General features: G+C 37.1%; 1 protein-coding gene across 4 annotated transcripts in view; it reads right to left on the bottom strand.

The window, feature by feature from the left end:
- Nucleotides 1-1,285: 1,285 nt before the first annotated feature.
- Nucleotides 1,286-20,241, bottom strand: part of ATG4C (autophagy related 4C cysteine peptidase) — a 36,163-nt gene continuing 17,207 nt past the window's right edge. For all 4 annotated transcript variants that reach the window (XM_063427862.1, XM_063427861.1, XM_063427864.1 and 1 more), the window contains 10 exons: nt 16,991-17,117; nt 14,020-14,103; nt 13,615-13,851; nt 12,403-12,718; nt 10,746-10,816; nt 10,346-10,467; nt 8,210-8,288; nt 7,443-7,519; nt 4,472-4,591; nt 1,286-1,820 (listed from right to left, as the gene is read on the bottom strand). In XM_063427862.1, the coding sequence (XP_063283932.1) occupies nt 1,650-1,820; nt 4,472-4,591; nt 7,443-7,519; nt 8,210-8,288; nt 10,346-10,467; nt 10,746-10,816; nt 12,403-12,718; nt 13,615-13,851; nt 14,020-14,103; nt 16,991-17,075 (1,362 nt within the window). In that variant the 5' untranslated portion in view covers nt 17,076-17,117 and the 3' untranslated portion in view covers nt 1,286-1,649. The remainder of the gene's footprint in view (nt 1,821-4,471; nt 4,592-7,442; nt 7,520-8,209; nt 8,289-10,345; nt 10,468-10,745; nt 10,817-12,402; nt 12,719-13,614; nt 13,852-14,019; nt 14,104-16,990; nt 17,118-20,241) is intronic.

Genomic DNA, 20,241 nt, shown 5'->3' with positions numbered 1-20,241 from the left:
CAGTTAAGTTTTATGTTGAGGCTGTACTTTGATGGGAAGTGTCCGTCTGCTCCAGTCTGTGAGCTTTGACTTGTGGTCATATACTGATGCTGCCTAAACGCCCAAAAAATAATGCAGGACAGGCTATGCCTGAACCTATATTCTCTTGTCAGAACAAGACAATTACAGAAGAGCACCACAAAGAACACCCTCCCCCCCCTCTCAAATCTTAAAGGGAAACAGCGACTTCTCACAATTAAATGAAACAACCTATAAACATTTTAGTTTTCTTTTAACTTTACAGAAAATAAACATTCCAAGAACCATAATCAAATCTTCACACTAGAAGGGCTATGTTGTTAAAGTACCCTGGAAATCCCACCCCACCACCAATGTAAGAAGCCAAACTACTAACTTCTTACCTGGGGTCCCATAGTCCCCAGTCTCTGCCTCTCCTCCTGTATGGAGAGCCGGAAGCTCCCGCTAAGCTCACTTGATGAGGGCATCAGAGACAGTCACCCAGCAGATCCCAGGTTAGAAGTCAAACCATTCTACTAAAACTATTTGCCCTTAAGGACCAAACTTCTGGAATCAAAGGGAATCATGACGTGTCACACACGTCATGTGTCCTTAAGGGGGTTAATGGGGAAGGGGTGGAGGGGGCACTTCTGGTACTGCACTACACAGTAGTTATGGTTCTTGCAGTGTTTTTATAGAACTTTAAAAATGAGATAATCCAGAGTAAGCATGGACACACACTGAATTAGAGGAGGATAAAGAAAAAATGGTTTCTCTTTCTATATTTCAAGTTTGGCAACTTTAGCCACTCCAGATGTTGTGGACTGCATCTTCCCTGGTGCTTTTCCAGCAATATGGTTATTATAGCACATAAAAATATGTAGTCCACAACATGTGGAGTGCTGAAGGTCGCCTATCCTAGCTCGTAATGCTAAACGAAATGTAGAAAGGGCAGAGCTTATAACAAAAATTGACAAAGAGCCAAGATGTTGGAGCTCCGTTCCAGGATAGAGGTAGATACAGAGCTGGGAAATTCTACATTTAATATTGCTTTTAAGATCTACAAACACATTTTACCCCTTAAGGACCAAACTTCTGGAATAAAAGGGAATCATGACATGTCACACATTAAAGCCTTCAAAAGGGATGATTCTCCTTTAAAATGAAGTTCTACCACAAGTATCTCCTGTGCCCACGAAGGACAGTGCAAAGCTTTTATCATTGTGGTAAAGTTGATACCAGTTTAGAAATGCATTTCAACACAAAACGATGAATCCACACAAACACGTACCAAACTACAACAACTTTATTTTGTGCGTTGCAATTGTTTGTGGAAAGTTGGACAACTTTTACAAACGATTTGAATGCAAACAGCCTATATGGATGCGGTTTACATGTCACAGTGAAGCTTCTCTGCTTGGTCGTTTAAAGTCACCCTCGCCCACACTGAATGTAGGAGTGGAAACTCATAGTTAGTACATTGCCATTATTCCAACGTTACAAATCTCAAACATGTTAAAAAGGCCCAACAAATGCATTTAAAAACCTTAAAACATTAAATAAAAAAAATGTATATAAAACGTTTAGTGTTATTTTGTAGTAAGGACAGATGTGCAGTAGGGAACTGCCAGGTCATTGTGCAAGAAAAGTCTTTAGAGCAAGACAAACTCCTCCGTGCTAAATCTTTTTAATCTTTTATTTTCGTCGTCAGTGAAAAGGTCATTTTGTTCGTAGACGGGAGAGCAGACAAGATCAAAATCCCGAGCACGGCCATTTACAAAGGTAAATAAAGGATAATTTGGCCTGGTTGCAGATTTCAGTACCTGGAGGGAGAGAGGGAGAGATCACTAGACGCAAAGACAATATGTTTACAACCCTGTATGCGATCCAAGATATTAAATTTCAACCAGTTTACCAGATGTGTGATGTCACTCATGGAACCATAATGGCAAAAAGTTGACTGGAACTTAGTGTTTTGTAAAGAGGAAGCAAGATTTTTATGCCTGAACATTAATGAAACTGATCCCATGAAAAGGAGAACTTCAGAGTATTTAGCATTGAAAAAGGAGGTACTACAGAGACAAGATTATCTGAACTCTGAACCTTCAAAAATGTTGGTTCTTTTACCCAGTCATGACTTAAAAAACAACAACAACAAAAAAACCAGACTCCATGTTTGGATGTCTGGAATCCAATAAAAAGAAAGATTGAAAATAGAAACAAAACCCTTTTATTTTTTTTGTAAAATGATTTGCCTTAAACATCTATAAACATTCCCTTGGGAGTTGCAAGAGTTTAAAGTGAGCATGTGTCTTCCATAATGCAATTTCATTCATTGTTCCTCCTGCTTTTATTATAACTAATACATGGCCTATTCATTTCTAATACATTAGCCAGTCCAGAAGTGATCTGCCTGTGCACAACGACTGTCAGGGCAGCAGCACCCAGTGTTCTGAACCCTTGGGCAACGCAACCAGAGCTGTGTTTAAAAAGATTAGAAACTAAATTTAACCAAGCCCAATTATTGGAGTAAGGCATGTCAGACAGATGTTTATATTGACTGGAAGGGGGTGAGCTGGATGCCATTAAATGAATGATTGGTTAATAAAGAGCAGAAGTGGGAGGAATTACAAGAAGCTTGTACATAACAGGTGGAATCCGACTGATGCAATCTTTTTACCCAGTACTGGACCTTTGTAATATCCAAATAATAATTAAGTAGAGCGCCCAGCATAAGGAAAATGTCCTATGAGAAGGAGCCTTCTGTCAAGTTAAAAAAGTTACTTTTTATTGACAAGTTAAATCAAAAAAGTATTGTAACACTCATCTGGCAAGAGAGTTTCCAACACAATGCAAACTAGTGTCTTCAAAGGTAGTGCAGGATATATTAGGATTGTCTGATTACACAAACCGTTGTCTACATTTTTTTTTGTTTGTTTAATTTAGAATGTGGGATATACCTGCAGCAGCCGATCACAAGCCAATACTACCGGGGCAAACGAACTGATTGGAAAACAGATTTCAAACCAATTTAAATTGGGAGGTTCTAAAAAGTATTTGTATATTTAGATTTAAATATTGCTTCCTAAATAAATGGTTGTATTAGATACAGAACCAAAAGCAGTCTATATTTTTATATGGTGCTAATCTAAGTAAATGAATCTGTTGAGCTCTGTACCTTCTAAAAACATTACACCAAATATGTTATTAGACTCCTGCTATTTCAAGAGCGCCACCTTCTGGAATTAGCAAAGATTGCAGTTTAAAAGTTTTACACTGCGATAAAACTACTAAGCGCTTACATATATGTACTTTAAGAAAAGAAAGATGCACACACAAAAATAATAATCAATAAATGAAAATTATAGAATATTATGCACATCAAGGTTAAATCTGCATTAACACAAGATTGTTATTTTTAGGAAATTTTAACAAACACCAATTAGTACAATACTTCTCCAAAACGTGTTAGTTGGTAGTAGTAATGTACTAATTGGTGCTATATTGTTATTTTTACAAAAATAATATTGCGCGTTACATATTAAAGTGGAACAGTCACATTTTTTTGCACAAGCCTGATGGGCTGTGCCATTATTTTTATTAATTCACTTTGTATGCAAGTCTGATTAAGCATGTCAAATAAGAGGACGCAGCATTATATAGGTTGATCACTTGGACGTCCTGCAGAGGTGAGCCATATTTATACTTTATGAGAGTTGCACAAGTGCCATTTAATTACATATAACTAGCCTTAACCAGATGTCTTTGGTTTACTCCAATAATAATCTGTATCTTTTCTGCACCATCTAATTATGCCTTATTGCTCTCCAGCCATCTGATAAAGCAATATTCTATGTGGCATGACGGAGGGACATTAAATGTTAACAGATTACGTTTGGGTGGCAATCACCAGACCAAACACTTAACTTCCCACTGCCATCCAAAGTTAGATGGGCTAATATAGAGTTAACTTCCACATTAACAGTCATAGCAGAGTCCAGACTATATGCACCAGGAGAGCACAGTTTTATTTTTCTATTTTTCCCTTTTTTAAAACACTTACAACCCGTTTTGATACACAATAGGTGGGGACAGCACTCACAAACTTTGTATCCTAACCATTGCAATGAGTTGTAGTGGTTAGTAACATAGACTGTCCCTTTTATCTATATAATGGTCTCTGTCAGATTTGTAAGTTATACCTATTCAAGCCCTATAAATGCAGGGTTCATCTAAAGAGAATGCATCAAGGATTGGGGCTCAGTCTCAAGACACGAGGGGCATATGGTGTGGACATCGAGGGATATATACACCCTCTATGAACAAACCAGAAAACAAACAAGAGGTTAAATATTGTTTAAAAATTATATAAGCTTACAACTGTCAGCACTATGTCCATATACATGTCCCTAGCAGAAGGGGACGTGGTAGGCCAAACATGCGATTAGCAGAACTGCATTCAGTGGGGAAATACCTTTGCAAGTTCTTCTGTGACTTTCTCGAAGTCCTTGGTGTTCCTGCAATAAAATCCGATTGTGCAACTTGGATCCATCTTCTTAAAAGACATCTTCTTCGGGGAAGGGCAATGGAATGACTGAGGACAAAATATTTTATTCAATCCAAAATGTAATGTGTATAATGCATATTCTAACTAAAATCTGCTACTTCTTAACTAATCAGCACAAAATGACCTTTGAAAAAGCTCACACATTTCATAAGATATTAACTTTTCCAATGATTTCCATCTCAAACCTTCCTCCCTGACCCCCTCCCAAACATCCTCCCAAGATGAATCCATATTAAATTGTTTAATCAATGTGGCCTAATCTAAGTTGATACAACTCACTAGAACAGAGAGGAACCAGTGAATACATGGAAAAAAAAAAAACATTAATACCAGGAAAATGGCAGTGCCCAATAGAACGTTATCAGACAAAAGAATGTTGATTTTATACAAACTATTTGCTACTTGGCCAAACCATGCACATAAACCAGGTTTCCAAGTATTTATTTTCTTTCCAGAAAAATAAAAAAATAAATACCATCATAATAAATTAATTGTTTTGATTGCCATCAAGAGACAACGTAGTTTTGAATTAGTTCCCATTTACCAAGTTTGATGTCTTTGCCCTAATTGGTAAGAACCCATTTTGAAAAACACCCCCACTTTGTCCGTATCAATGTTGTAAATGTGCTCCCGAAATACAGAAAGCTTTTAAAGAGCCTCTCTTTGTACAAGCAACAAATGTTTTGCCCTATTCTCATTTCACAACATTGTTTAAACACATTAAAAAAAGAATGACTTTAAAATCCCTAACCCTCTGTAATCTTGACTAGAAAGCAATGTTTAAACGTGATAATGTGTGTGATTTTACCTAATTAGATTTGCAAATCTATCTGCGTAGACTATGAGCCTCAGTAAAATGTACATTGTTCCACTGGGGTCCATTTATCTTTGTCAAAGAATTTCTCTATGGCTGTTCGAGTCAGCGTTTCAAAGTTTAATGATGGTGCATATTCTCGTATTGCATAAAACACTGAGCTTTTAGCTTTATTGACCATTATCTGTAGCAGTGGTTTATGCAAAATAAATTATGTATGTGTGTATGTGTTTTGGGGATCAGGGGGTGTTGGAGATCTGATTGGGAGGGGGACATAGTTTAAGCAAGCTTTAGATTACTACATTTGCAAACTTAGAGACATTTATAGAGAACCACTGTGGTGCGGTTCTAATCGAGCGTAGACGTTCTATTGGTTTAATGCTGCCATTCAACTTTTATTTCGAAATAACTTCAACGTTTTATGCATAGGCCTAGAAACAGACATAGGGAGATGTAACGTGGCCCAGAGATAGTGACTTTTTTTAAGGTGGCTTTTGGACTTTGTTTGCAACCATCTATTTCAACCAGTATCATTTATCGCAGCCAGATGTCAGAGCGAAGATGCTTTATGGCAGGAATGTGAATTAACTCCTCCACTGCTCTACTGTCCAAAAACCAATGGAAGATTCTACATGTTTAACAAAATAATCATTTACAAATGGTCAGACCATTTACCAACATCATAACCAGAGAAGCCAGATGCGGATGTAGGCATTTACTCATTGCCGGAGAGGGTTATCCAAACTCTCTTCATTCCTAAATGTTACAAAAAGGACATATGGCTTCTCCAGTTCTAAGACAGGATATCATGCGGTTAACTAGTGGGAATCAAGGAAATATCTAACCATGTTAAACCAGTTTGTTAGATTACACTAGGATGGCAACAGGGTACTCTTGTAGGCTGTAGTTATTATGGTGCTTTGAATGTTCTTTCAAGGTACTTACAAAAGCAGCAATAAAACTGATGGAAGTAGTCCACCTAGGCAGGGCTTTAGGGACCATATGGAAAAGTTTGCACTCAACACCGCATCAAAGCTGTAGAATTTCAAACCACTATCTGTAAAGGCAGCCCCCCTGTCCATGGCAAGATTATATTGGGCTCTTTATAAGCCAAGGAAACTGTTCAAAAAATTGACATTTGAAGAGTAATTTGTGGGATACAAAGATGATTCAAGGTATATCTGATTGATCTTGTGATCTTGGATAATTCTCAATAAGTATGCATTTGAATTTTTTAGCCACTTTTGCCTTTTGTTTCACACTGGTATATAATGTTAAAAGTTTAGTTTGTGTGTTGTACATGTTGCAGCTTTTCCCTATATAGTATTTGGTTTGTGTGGGTTTTTTTGCACTCACTTTTTAGGGAATTGTCAAAACAAGTATCAGTTTTGTTTATTTTTTCTTTGATATTGTTTTGATTAAACCATTTTTTAGGGAGGGGCACTCACCTTGTTTGTGCAGGGAATTCGTTTTGTGATTTTCTTGCAGACAGACATGCAAATGTTTAATTGAAATTGCAGCTTTTCCCTATATAGTATTTGGTTTGTGTGGGTTTTTTTGCACTCACTTTTTAGGGAATTGTCAAAACAAGTATCAGTTTTGTTTATTTTTTCTTTGATATTGTTTTGATTAAACCATTTTTTAGGGAGGGGCACTCACCTTGTTTGTGCAGGGAATTCGTTTTGTGATTTTCTTGCAGACAGACATGCAAATGTTTAATTGAAATTAAAATTTATATGCAAGTTTCAACATTTTTTAGTACCAATACCAAGAATAAAAAAAGCTCTATTTCTTTAACCCTTCCCACGTTTTCTCTTCAGCTAGAATTTAAACATTGGTCACACAATTGTTTAATGGTGATAGGATGAAGACCGTGTCATAAATTGAGACTACAGATCAGATAATTCCACTTTTCTTTCCGAAACACATCATATCACGATCTATTCAACTCCGCAACTGGTCCTAGCTACAGAAAGGTGATGAGATCTTTTGTAGAATTTCAACTTCTAATTAGTGTATAAATCAGACAAGCAAAACTGAGCTCAAAAACTGCAGCCACATTACCTCGAGTGGGAAATCTGTTATGCTGACATCTACAAAAGATTGGCAGTAATGAGGATCCATGTAAATCAAACTGTCATCTACAAGGACAAAACAGAAGACAAGTAATTCAAAAAATACTCTATTATTACAATGCTTACAATCTAATCTCTATGCAGAGCGGCGAGAGAAAAAGAAAATCAGACAAAAGGATAATGCCGGAGAATGCTTGACTGATGGAGAGATTTTACAGGACAGATTAACTTTTGCATAATCAAATATGCTTGTATAAGCAGATTTATTTTTTTATAAAGTGATGAGACTGTCATTTAATTTTTGGTGATGAAATTACTCTTACAAACACACAATTATATTCTGCCATTTGGGCTATGACAAATGCATGGAGTTACAGGATACTGACAAGGTGGACAGATTATATGTCATGTTAACATCAACGTACCCCACTTTGAACTGCTCAAATGTAAATATGTAACAATCTGCTAAATGAGAGCAGTGGAAGCTCATAAAGTTTCATTAGACGGTAGGTAAAATATGCCTTGTTTATGCAGTGTGAGAAATTAAACATGCCTTTTACAGAAACCAATTACTATGCGCGCTAAATGACAAACGACTAGAGTTTTGTGGGCCCTGATGAATTAATAGAGGACTTTTTTGCCATTGTAATTATTCAGCTCCCAAACGGTCATTTACAAATTCACTTGCTTTGTAGATGAAGCGGGGGATGTGACTTCAAATTGAGTTAGAAAGTTGAATTTGATTAAATCACCAACCTTGAAACCCTACAAAGTAATAGGATTGCTTGGGTTTGCCACCAATAATTCCAACAGAATACTCGAGGCTTAGGATACCCTAAATTGGGAAGAAGAAGAGGGTGGGAAAAAAAAAATTAAATATCAGTAGTAGATCTCTGTAGTTTTTAAAAAGGATAAAAAGTTAGTCAGTCATTCTAAATCTATACACATTCTGTTCTGAAGCAGGTTTTTTTTTTTTTGTTGTTTTTTTTAAGCAGGTCATCCAGATAATCTATATTGTTCTGCTATATGATGAGCAGAGAATTTCGGAAGTTGCAGTTTTAACATACCCGATCTAAACTATGTATACAATATTTCTCAAGAGAAAATAAACAAATTGTTAACATGATACAAATGAAGTTTTTAAGCAACATTTTTCCATTTGCAATTTCTGACATGTCTGCTTAAGCTAGGACACTGAAGGGGAGAGGGGAATGGTTGACATACTTACCTGAACCTCTTACTCCTGGCTGCCCCCACTTTAGCTCCTGGTGGAAGATGGTGAAGTCACCATTGTACTCTTGCGCAAGTGCAGAACAGTGGTCTATGGAAGAGTGAGTGAAACCTTCCAGAATAAGCTCTGGTTTGCACAACGAGAAGTCATAGGCATGTTTGTTCAGTTTAATCAGCAGTCCCAAGCCAGCAGCTAATGGTAAGTGTCAGGATGTGGCAGCAGAAGCCCATTGCCACATTTTGCGAAAATTGGGTCTTTATATAGGACAAAGTCATCCTTTCTTTGCCTTGTGTATTTCTAGACTGAGCAGCAACTGCATGTTGACACTCAGACTCTTTTACAAAATGGTTTACTGGGCTATTAAAGTTACAGCAGTCACAAAATGGCTGCTGTTAGCTTCCTTATCATATGTAATGAGAGAAACGGATGCCATGTGTTAAACTACACATCACAAAAATCCCTGATGGACGGGTATTTATGGGAGAAGAAACCACACAAAATAAAGAACTGTTTTATCAGGTGCTATTTACCACTTACACAATGTAAGTGATGCTACAACAACCTTTTGGGTTTTTTTGTGTGTATTTTTGTGGTAATAAGCAAATTGTGAAATTTAAAAAATAAAATATAAAAAAACTCTTTTGGATTTATGGGATAAGATCGGACCGGGATAAGGAGCTTTATTAGTGAAGCATTTTTAAGGTATCTTGGTTATTGGATCTCAGTGCAGTTAGATAGAAGCTTTTGCCAAAAGTAATTTTGGAAATCCTTAACCTGCCTGAAAACCTATATAGGATTGCAGGAGCACTAAAATATTGTTTTTAAAGAGAAATTTTTTTTTACTGGTGCAAAATTGAAGGTGAAATGTCAGGGTTAGCCATACAGAGGAAAGTATAAACCTATATAAAGACTTAGCTGGGTTAGAACAATACTCGGACTAAAAAAAAAAAAAAGCCAAGTGACACATTTAAAAATATGATTTCCCAGAGTAAGTGTCTCGGTTTTTGCTTAATCGATATACAGTGAAGCATGTCAAACAAACGTGCAGGTTAAAAGGAAAATCCTCAGTAAGCCAAGCAGAGCGGTGTAAAGTGACACAGAAATGGGACAATGGGACATGGGTTTAGATTGACCCTATACAGTTGGGAGATAAACGAATAACCCAGCCTCAGCTAAGAAGGTGTATCACTTTAAGATGGAAGACAGAAGAGTAAACAGAGCTGTGTAATCATTAGTATATGACAAATAAAAGCAGATTAGTACAAAGATATAGCCATATTCCAAGCTAGGACAAGGACACAAATAGCCAAACTAGTTACAAGACTGTCAGAAAGACACCTCGATATATCTAGAATTTCATGAACAACATCTATAAACCAGATAAACCATACCTCCAAAGTGTCCCTTATTATGGGGGTCAGTCCCTATTTTGGGCACACATTTTAATTGTATAAATTGTTGCTAGTAAGTCACCTAAAAATGTTCTTACAGCCCTGCCCCTGGCCACCCCGCCACTCAAACCTCCAAAACGTAAAGTGCCCCTCTTTGTTCATTTGAAATGTTGCGTGGTATGGATATACCAATAAACACATCACATGCCATCAGTGAGTTTTTACATGATATAAAATAAGGTGATATATTGTAACCAAGACATTTCCTACCTTTACAAAATCAAAGTATTGAACATTTGTTCTTTCGCCGCCAAGTCTCACAGGGACCAGTATTAAAATGGCCCTGTCCCCGTCCAAGCCTTGTAGTTGGTCACAGACATCACCTGTATAAACTACAAAACCATTGCCGTTAGAGTACATTTCATTAATCAAAAGGCATTCTATACTCCAGTCCCACCATTATGAATGGTCTTCCCAAATGAGGCATGTGATTGACATGTGATTGGGGAGCACTGTGCGGCAGAGGATCATGTGATCTATTCAAGGAGTAACCCAACTGCTGGCATAAATGTTGCATTTAACTAATGTAAATCAAGAGAAACGTGTTCAGGTATACATTGCCCCAATCCAAGATAGACTGTTATTGTTACTACACTAGCTGTTCACTTACTTGTGCAATCTTGAGCAACATAAACTGAAATTCCTTTCAGCTCAGGATCAGGGCTTTCTTCAATGGCTTTCCTAAATATAAAGGAATGGATTTTCTTACCCAGGATGCAATGCAGGCAAAACCCAGCTTATATTCCATAAAACATTACATTCCATCATCATCTTCCAATTACCCATGTAATAGGTTCCATAACACAATTGTAAAGGGTGCTATAATCCACAAAACATATGGATGACAATGTCTCAAATACTATAATTATTTTTATTATTTATATAGTGCCATCAGATTCCATAGCGCTCTACAATGCACTGGTGAAATAGATTTGCACCTTGTTGCTATGCAAAATGACTGAAACCAAGCAACGGGAATGCCGAGATAATTTGTGGACAGAAGGATGGGCGCTCATATGATGGTGGTTTTCAGATCTGTGCTGCAGCACCGGAAGTGTGTAAACAAATATTTTTTTTATCTTACACAATTCAATATCTAGAGAATTTCCAAACTGCTTGGCCAGATTAAATTGGCTTCAGACATGTTGAGATAACTGTAGGTTTTATTTTAAAAGTACATGTTACAGTCGTATCAATACACAGTGTACTGCAGCTTTAAGAACAGCTAGACAAGCCCCCTGGAACGTCGCTGACAGTTGGAAGCCATTTTGAATTGTGATTGAGGAACCCATTAGTAATATGTGTTTGAGGCAGAATAAAAGTTGACTAAAATTCAGGTTTCAGAAATTTTGGGACAGTTAGTGGAACAAGGAAATTACAGAACTATTATTAGAATATTTTAATCGTGACCACACAGGGAACAAAACAAATAACATTAATTATGAGTCTCTAATCACAAATTCGTATTCTAATATATGTCTTGATTTTAGTTCCTGCATTGTTCTGCAGATGAACACTGAAAGCTGGGGCTGTGGGTGCCTGGATAAACTGTACTAAACACAATTTGACTACTTATTTGCGATGGTGCCAGCAAACTCCTGGCACTATTACCACATCGCTACAGCCAGCTGTAGTAGTTATGGTGGTTGGGGTATTCCTTTAAATGTATCCAGCAAGGACACAGTTTTAAGTTCTCCAAGTATAGTTGGTTTTATAAGAGAATTCATGCGTGATAAGCAGAGGTTAAACATGCACCTGCTTATTCATTTGCATTTAAGCTCCTTGGCAGTTAGGTTGAAATTGATAACAAATACTTGAAATGGTGAAACATTTTAATATAAATTTATATTAATTATAAAATGCAATATGAGAAATGTCAATGGCGAACCCATTAAAGGTCACCTTTCATGAATGACCTGCTGCCAATTTAAAAAGAACATTAGAGTAGACGAACTAAAAGCATAGCCAACTTAGAGAATGTTTCCAGTTCGGCTATTTTGATCTTAAATTTGAAATTTACTTTCAATTCACCTTGAGTTCTGACTGAGGTGAACAAACTCTGCTAGTGTGCATTGTCCTCGAGCTGATGCATGTGCGTCTTCCATCAGGCTTCGAGCTGATGGGCTATGCAATGTTCAGTTAAATAGATCATACAGTCTCAATCTTTGTAATTTCACCAGCATAATATACAGATTCCATACCTACTTAAAGATGAATTGTCATATGCGAAGTGAAGTATAGATAGCCCTAATAGTTAGAATACTTGCCTCAGGAGATGAGAGACCACTGCTGGTCCATACCAGTCTCCAGCCACTTTACCGGAATTCTTACCAAGTTGAACTAATTTATGGATACCAAAGTACGCCGTTGGACAGTCGGCAAACCATGAGACTATTTTCCTGTGATAGAACTCAGTAGTATCTACATTAACATTCTTGTTTGTTAATGGCTTGTAAGATGAGAGAGTGTCTCTAGTTTCAGGCAAAGAGGTTTCAAAAGTAGCAGCAAGTCTCTGAGATGTGTTTGAAAACAAAGAGAAAGGGTCAGCATTGACAAAGTCCATGGAGTTTGGCCAGATCCAGTCTGAAATAGCATACAAGAAAACAGTGTGACAAAAAAGTTCAAAATAGTAGATTATAGGTTACAGAATGTAAATATACGACTGCTTCACCTTCCAGAATCATACACCTATAATCTCAGAATTTAAATTTAGCTCATTAAAAAGCCATTATGGGGACAGGGACAGGAGTTGATGGTCAGCATTTTGTGCTTATATATTTTTCTATAATTTCTTTTTGTTTTTCATATCTTTTAACCTGACCTTTTGTGGCAAAAATCTTTTTTGCAAATATAATACGTGGAGTATCATATTGATTTTGTATAGGGACAGGAGAATCTGGGCTCATTTTTCCATAAGGTGCCCAGACTTGCATAACAGTTTAACCCTTGAAGGCAAGGCAAAGCCTGGACACTCCTTCCCCTGCAATGAGCAGAAGTGGTTATAGGGGTGGGGGTGTTCCTTTTTAAACCTTTGGGTACAAGCGGTCTAAACAGGGATGACTACATCAAACTATTGTAAAATGCAAAACCATTAAATTTCAAAGAATCCACTATTTACCTTCGGTGTGCCATCTCAACCCTCTTCCTTAAAAAATGGAACTACATATCCCATGGTTCTAAGCAAGTCACCCATCACTGCTCTAAGCTGCACCTAACCATGGTGGTGGTCTGCTCTTTTCTTTTATAATCCAGTTTGGTCGCATTGATGTAAAAACTGCAAGATTTCTCTACCAAATTGTCCAGCTTAGTTTGGGATAATGTTTGCGGCTGGTAATCGTGGTTAGTTTCTCACTAAACCCAGGGATATGTAGAGAATTCAGTGGATGGCACACTATATGACTTCTATATGGAATGGAGCATGTGTGGGAATGTGTCAAGTTAAAAATCTTTAAAAATAAAGCCTTCAAATGCCAACCAACCTCTTCCTAGGAAATGAAGGAGTAATCCTTGTGCCAGCAACATCTGACCAGTTCTCAAAGTGCAGCCCCAACCGCAGTCAGTCGTCCACACTGATTCTTCTAATGGGGGGAATTCTTGGCGGTAAGTCAGCCATATCCTGGAAATAAAGTCTTTCCTAAACTCTTCTACATTCCCCCAGTTGTCTTCACTGTTTATGGAGCCAGAGTCTGAGCCTTCAGGTGAAGATTCGCTGGATTCTGTAATGAAAAGAAGGGAGAGGGGTGGTCTCAGGAAAAAAAATAATAATAATAATGTTTATCCATTAAACTATTATTTAAAATCTACTTTTAATTTAAAAATATAGAAGAAGTGACACCGAGATATTACTCTGACGGGATTAAACAATCACTAGGCCAATTCATTACCTTCACCCTTGAAGTGGTAGCATTTGCCGAGAAGAAAGACAGGAGAATTCCGTCTAAAATAGGTTTTTGTTTTAAGAACCCAGCCTTTAAAAAAAAAAAAAAAAGACAATAAGTTGAGTGAAACAAAATGGAAAAAACAAGACACTTTAATATTTTTAAATATAGACTTTGAATGGCAGGCATTGTTTGTAACATCAGAACATAATACAGACATGGGGATAACCTACAAGTAAGGCACCAGCTAAGGATTATGGGAATTTTATTTGCAAGGCAATCTGTAGACTACTTTTGCATTAAATGAATGTCAAAATGTTTGTTTGCTGTAATTTCCATAGAGCAAAACTGAAAAATGTAGGGTAAAGCAGAACCTACAGACATCAAAAGTGAAAGTAATTAAATAAAAATCACTTTGTATAGCTCACTCTGCACTAACCGCTAAATCACTTTGTATAGCTCACTCTGCACTAACTGCTAAATCACTTTGTATAGCTCACGCTGCACTAACCGCTAAATCACTTTGTATAGCTCACACTGCACTAACCGCTAAATCACTTTGTATAGCTCACTCTGCACTAACCGCTAAATCACTTTGTATAGCTCACTCTGCACTAACCGCTAAATCACTTTGTATAACTCACACTGCACCAACCGCTAGATCACTTTGTATAGCTCACACTGCACTAACCGCTAAATCACTTTGTATAGCTCACACTGCACTAACCGCTAAATCACTTTGTATAGCTCACTCTGCACTAACCGCTAAATCACTTTGTATAGCTCACACTGCACCAACCGCTAAATCACTTTGTATAGCTCACACTGTACTAACCGCTAAATCACTTTGTATAGCTCACACTGCACTAACCGCTAAATCACTTTGTATAGCTCACTCTGCACTAACCGCTAAATCACTTTGTATAGCTCCTCTGCACTAACCGCTAAATCACTTTGTATAGCTCCTCTGCACTAACCGCTAAATCACTTTGTATAGCTCACACTGCACTAACCGCTAAATCACTTTGTATAGCTCACGCTGCACTAACCGCTAAATCACTTTGTATAGCTCACTCTGCACTAACCGCTAAATCACTTTGTATAGCTCCTCTGCACTAACCGCTAAATCACTTTGTATAGCTCCTCTGCACTAACCGCTAAATCACTTTGTATAGCTCACACTGCACTAACCGCTAAATCACTTTGTATAGCTCACGCTGCACTAACCGCTAAATCACTTTGTATAGCTCACTCTGCACTAACCGCTAAATCACTTTGTATAGCTCACTCTGCACTAACCGCTAAATCACTTTGTATAGCTCACACTGCACTAACCGCTAAATCACTTTGTATAGCTCACTCTGCACTAACCGCTAAATCACTTTGTATAGCTCACACTGCACCAACCGCTAAATCACTTTGTATAGCTCACACTGTACTAACCGCTAAATCACTTTGTATAGCTCACTCTGCACTAACCGCTAAATCACTTTGTATAGCTCCTCTGCACTAACCGCTAAATCACTTTGTATAGCTCCTCTGCACTAACCGCTAAATCACTTTGTATAGCTCACACTGCACTAACCGCTAAATCACTTTGTATAGCTCACGCTGCACTAACCGCTAAATCACTTTGTATAGCTCACTCTGCACTAACCGCTAAATCACTTTGTATAGCTCCTCTGCACTAACCGCTAAATCACTTTGTATAGCTCCTCTGCACTAACCGCTAAATCACTTTGTATAGCTCACACTGCACTAACCGCTAAATCACTTTGTATAGCTCACGCTGCACTAACCGCTAAATCACTTTGTATAGCTCACTCTGCACTAACCGCTAAATCACTTTGTATAGCTCACTCTGCACTAACCGCTAAATCACTTTGTATAGCTCACACTGCACTAACCGCTAAATCACTTTGTATAGCTCACTCTGCACTAACCGCTAAATCACTTTGTATAGCTCACACTGCACCAACCGCTAAATCACTTTGTATAGCTCACACTGTACTAACCGCTAAATCACTTTGTATAGCTCACTCTGCACTAACCGCTAAATCACTTTGTATAGCTCCTCTGCACTAACCGCTAAATCACTTTGTATAGCTCCTCTGCACTAACCGCTAAATCACTTTGTATAGCTCACACTGCACTAACCGCTAAATCACTTTGTATAGCTCACGCTGCACTAACCGCTAAATCACTTTGTATAGCTCACTCTGCACTAACCGCTAAATCACTTTGTATAGCTCCTCTGCACTAACCGCTAAATCACTTTGTATAGCTCCTCTGCACTAACCGCTAAATCACTTTGTATAGCTCCTCTGCACTAACTGCTAAATCACTTTGTATAGCTCGCTCACTCACACAGCAATGCAACACAAAAAAAGACCGCAATGAGTATTAAAAAAAAAAAAAAAAAAAAAAAAAAAAAAGGTGAAAAACACGCGGCAAAAATTTATTTTTATTTAAATTAATGATTAAACAAATACATTGAATATACTAACACAACAGATAATCAGTTTACCGATGTAGTGCCTTAATTCAAGACAGCATAAGCATACATATGGTGATTATTTTAATAAAGGAAATTATTTACTTTCCGGAGTGATCAATATATTTTGAAAATAAAACGACTTTGACATGTTTTAGAATTTAATACTGGCTTATAGACCTTTACATTCTCCGACGTCTATAAAGTGTTAGTGGATGGTAGGATAGGTATTGTATACACACACCATAAAAAAAAAGTGATATAGGAGCTGTAGCTGGGAATTCTGGATGCATGATTGACAGCTCTGAGGGGCCGTCTTAGAGCTGCAGTGAATGTTATTGGTCAATGCACCATCAGCTTACCAATAATATTTTAATGACCATGATGTTCCTTAAAGTGACAGTTTCAAATATTTTCTATTGCCTTCTAGATATGAAGAAACCATTTGTTTTTAGAATGGTTTAAAAATGTTGATCCACTTACTGTATTTCATATTATTCCAAGCTGATAAGAATTTGGATTTCAGTTTTTCAACATCATCCGATCCACTGGCTTCCATATTCGCCATTTGAAAAAACCCATGCCTTTATTGTTTTACGAATGCAAATACCTAGACATTGAAAAACAAAAATATTGTAATGTAGCACAATAGGGACATATCTATATATCCATAAATATCAGTGTTGATGTACAACCTGCACTTTTACTGTGATTTGTTTTTCCCCCTGGAGAGAATCATCCATTTAAGTCTTTACCACTATTACGTTTGTGTTTTTTCCATAATAGTTTTTTTTTTTTTTTTTTTTTTTTTAAGAAAAATATGGTTTTACAGTGTTCTCTTATCTTTGCCTAGAAAGTGACAGTTTACATTCTTAGTTGGATAGAACTGCCGCAGTTAGAAAATAAAAAATATCTTATCAATATAAGGGCAACTATTAATGGCTTTTAAAACACTTTATTAAATCATTTTTTGACCCCCCTTCAAAACGTCATAACATTTTTTTATAACTCTTTCCAATTAAGTTTATGATTACATACATTTTTCAAAAGGAAGTTAAGAAAATGTCGGCTTTTATGATGAAACATTGTTTCATGTCAGACTACCATAGAAGCCGGACTTAAAGTTTGAATTCCTTTAAAAATCTAAAATGTATCATGCCATCTCAGAGTTACTCTAAACCTTTCCCCATCTCCTCCTCACCTTATTACTTTACAAAGCGATATAAAATAAACGAAAAACATACCTGAAATCCAGTGCCTGGTTAGGGTCAGAAGTAGTCTTGGTGGTTGGAGAAACCCTACAAAGCAGTGGTTCCCAAGCCGCATGGCCCACCAACAAGCCAGGATTTATGTATTCCCCTGTTTTATTCCAATGTGGATACTGACAAAACCCCAAGACTGTTGGTGGGTCTTGAGGCCTGGTTTGGGAAACACAGCTATAATGTATAACCACTCCTAAACCAGTCAATATAAAATTTATCATAAAGACAATTGATATTAGCTTTAGGAGCGGTTAGATTACTTGCCTCCCGTCCAGCATTACATTTAGTCTGTGGGTGGTACGCTTCCGTAGCAGACATCCTTCAGTTTTATTTTGCTACAGTTTCCTAAACAGGGATTGTCCCTACTCGAAACCACTTTCTGCAGTAAATTGTCTTGTTCTGAATGCCCCATCAATACATTTGCGTTATGTTTGAAAGTTGGGTTAAAAGTAAATCCAGATTTATTTAGCTTTACGAGTTGCTGGATGCAGAGCAGGAATTTGGAGCAAACTAGCAAAGCATTATGGGAGTCCTAGCTAAACAGCTTAGAGTGCTACAGTTCAGCCAACTCTGTGTCAAAGAGCAATGCTTTAAGGTTAAAGTTGTACATGCAAATCAACCTCCTACCCACCATCTGTCTTGACAAGGTGAATCACACCAAATTAGTTTCCATACATAGACTTGTGATGTGTGACGAATCACTATCTTTTGATATCTTTTAACTTAATGGGAGTTTTTTTTATATATTTTTACACAAATTTTAAAACTTCTTATCTACAGTTTAATGATCTACAAAATAATGGGGATGGTGCGACATGTAGTAAATTTTAATTGCAATAGGTAATCTGTTTAGACCAGTGAGATCTATGGAGTTATGCGTTTACTGGTAAAACAAGTGTTTTCTTTAATCATTTTTATTCACGCCAATTAATCACAAGCATAACAGGAAACTGTATTTTGTGTAAACGAACACTCTAGGCACCATAACAAATGAAGCGTAACTCCTGTCAGAGAAAGAAATACTTCAGCTTATTTATTGGTGGGTTTTATATTTTTCATTTTAGGTTTAGGGATCTCATTTTGCACTTTAAAAAAAAACAAAAAAACCTATATACCTCCAATCCGGTGGGAAAAAAGTCCATTCCCATTAGACCATCAATATGAATGATCTCTGGACCAATCCAATGCATCTCAGAGAAGCAATAGGGACCTATGGTGCATCAGTTGTACTCCAACTGCAAAACAATTCTCATAAAGAAGCGCTGAATCCAGTGCTACCATTTAAACGCTTGTTCAAAGTGAGTGAGCAGGTAACAGCCAGGAAGGTGTAACTAATGCAATTTAGATTTGGAGTGACTTTACATGCAGTATTTTAAAATCATGGACTTATTTAGTTTTAAAGGTGTTTTTACTGGCAATTTCAATTTTATTTGCAGTATATCACTATAAGTAAAATGTTATTGGAAGGACTTGGACAAGGAAACTGCTTCAGCAACAATTTATATAATATTTTTCATGGTATACATACACACAAAAATAGATTAAATAAAACAAAACAACTTGTCCGTTCTTCCACTGCTCTTTCCACAGACCGTGGCATGGCTGTTGGAAGTCGTTTCCCAGTAGCCTTCCCCTTTCGGTGGGGACGTGCGCTTTTCAACTGTGTTTTTTTAGAAATTATGTCTTCAAAACAAAAAAAATAAATAAACGGTTCACTGGTACACGTAGGTTAAAAAAATAAAATAAATAAATAAAAAATGCTTCTTTGACCGTTTCTGAGAATGTAACTGTTCCAAGAGGAGAGAGATAATCATGTTAAAAAGATAAGTATAGCAACACACCCTAAATAAACCAAAATACAGCCCACAGCGGGCTTAGTTATAGCAAATACGAACAATTGTTATTGATTAAAGAAATATACTTGGAGTTCATATGTACTATTGATATTGCATTACCTTTTACCCCCCTACCCCCCCCCCTTTTTATATTCTGTACCCCATCAAAGATCTAAAAACAGAAAATAAAGAATTTACAAAAAATTATAAGTATAGATATGCACAATAACTGCAATTTTACTCACCGTAAATTCCTTTTTCCTTAATATGGTGGCAGTACAATAGGGATGTACTCTTCCCTTAGGGCAAGCATCTGAAAGAAATAATTAACATAAAAAGTTCCTCCCCTTACCAGGTATAAGAGACCCTGCAGCCATAGTACTTCAGTACGTATCAAGAACACCACAGTGGAACCACAAAAACCTCAGAAAACGTATTAATTAGATAAAGGGAGGGTGTGCTGTACTGCCACCATATTAAGGAAAAAGGAATTTACGGTGAGTAAAATTGCAGTTTTTCCTGGCATATGGTGGCAGTACAATAGGGATATATCGAGATCCCAGAGTAAGGGCGGGAATTAGGCCAAAACAGCTTGTAACACCTTGTGCCCGAAATCAGCGTCAGAGGCAGAGAATAC

This window comes from Pelobates fuscus, chromosome 7 (genome assembly GCF_036172605.1).
Source record: "Pelobates fuscus isolate aPelFus1 chromosome 7, aPelFus1.pri, whole genome shotgun sequence".
Lineage (NCBI taxonomy): Eukaryota > Metazoa > Chordata > Amphibia > Anura > Pelobatidae > Pelobates > Pelobates fuscus.
Note: the sequence above shows the minus strand (reverse complement) of the source record. Positions and strands in the feature narration are given on the sequence as shown.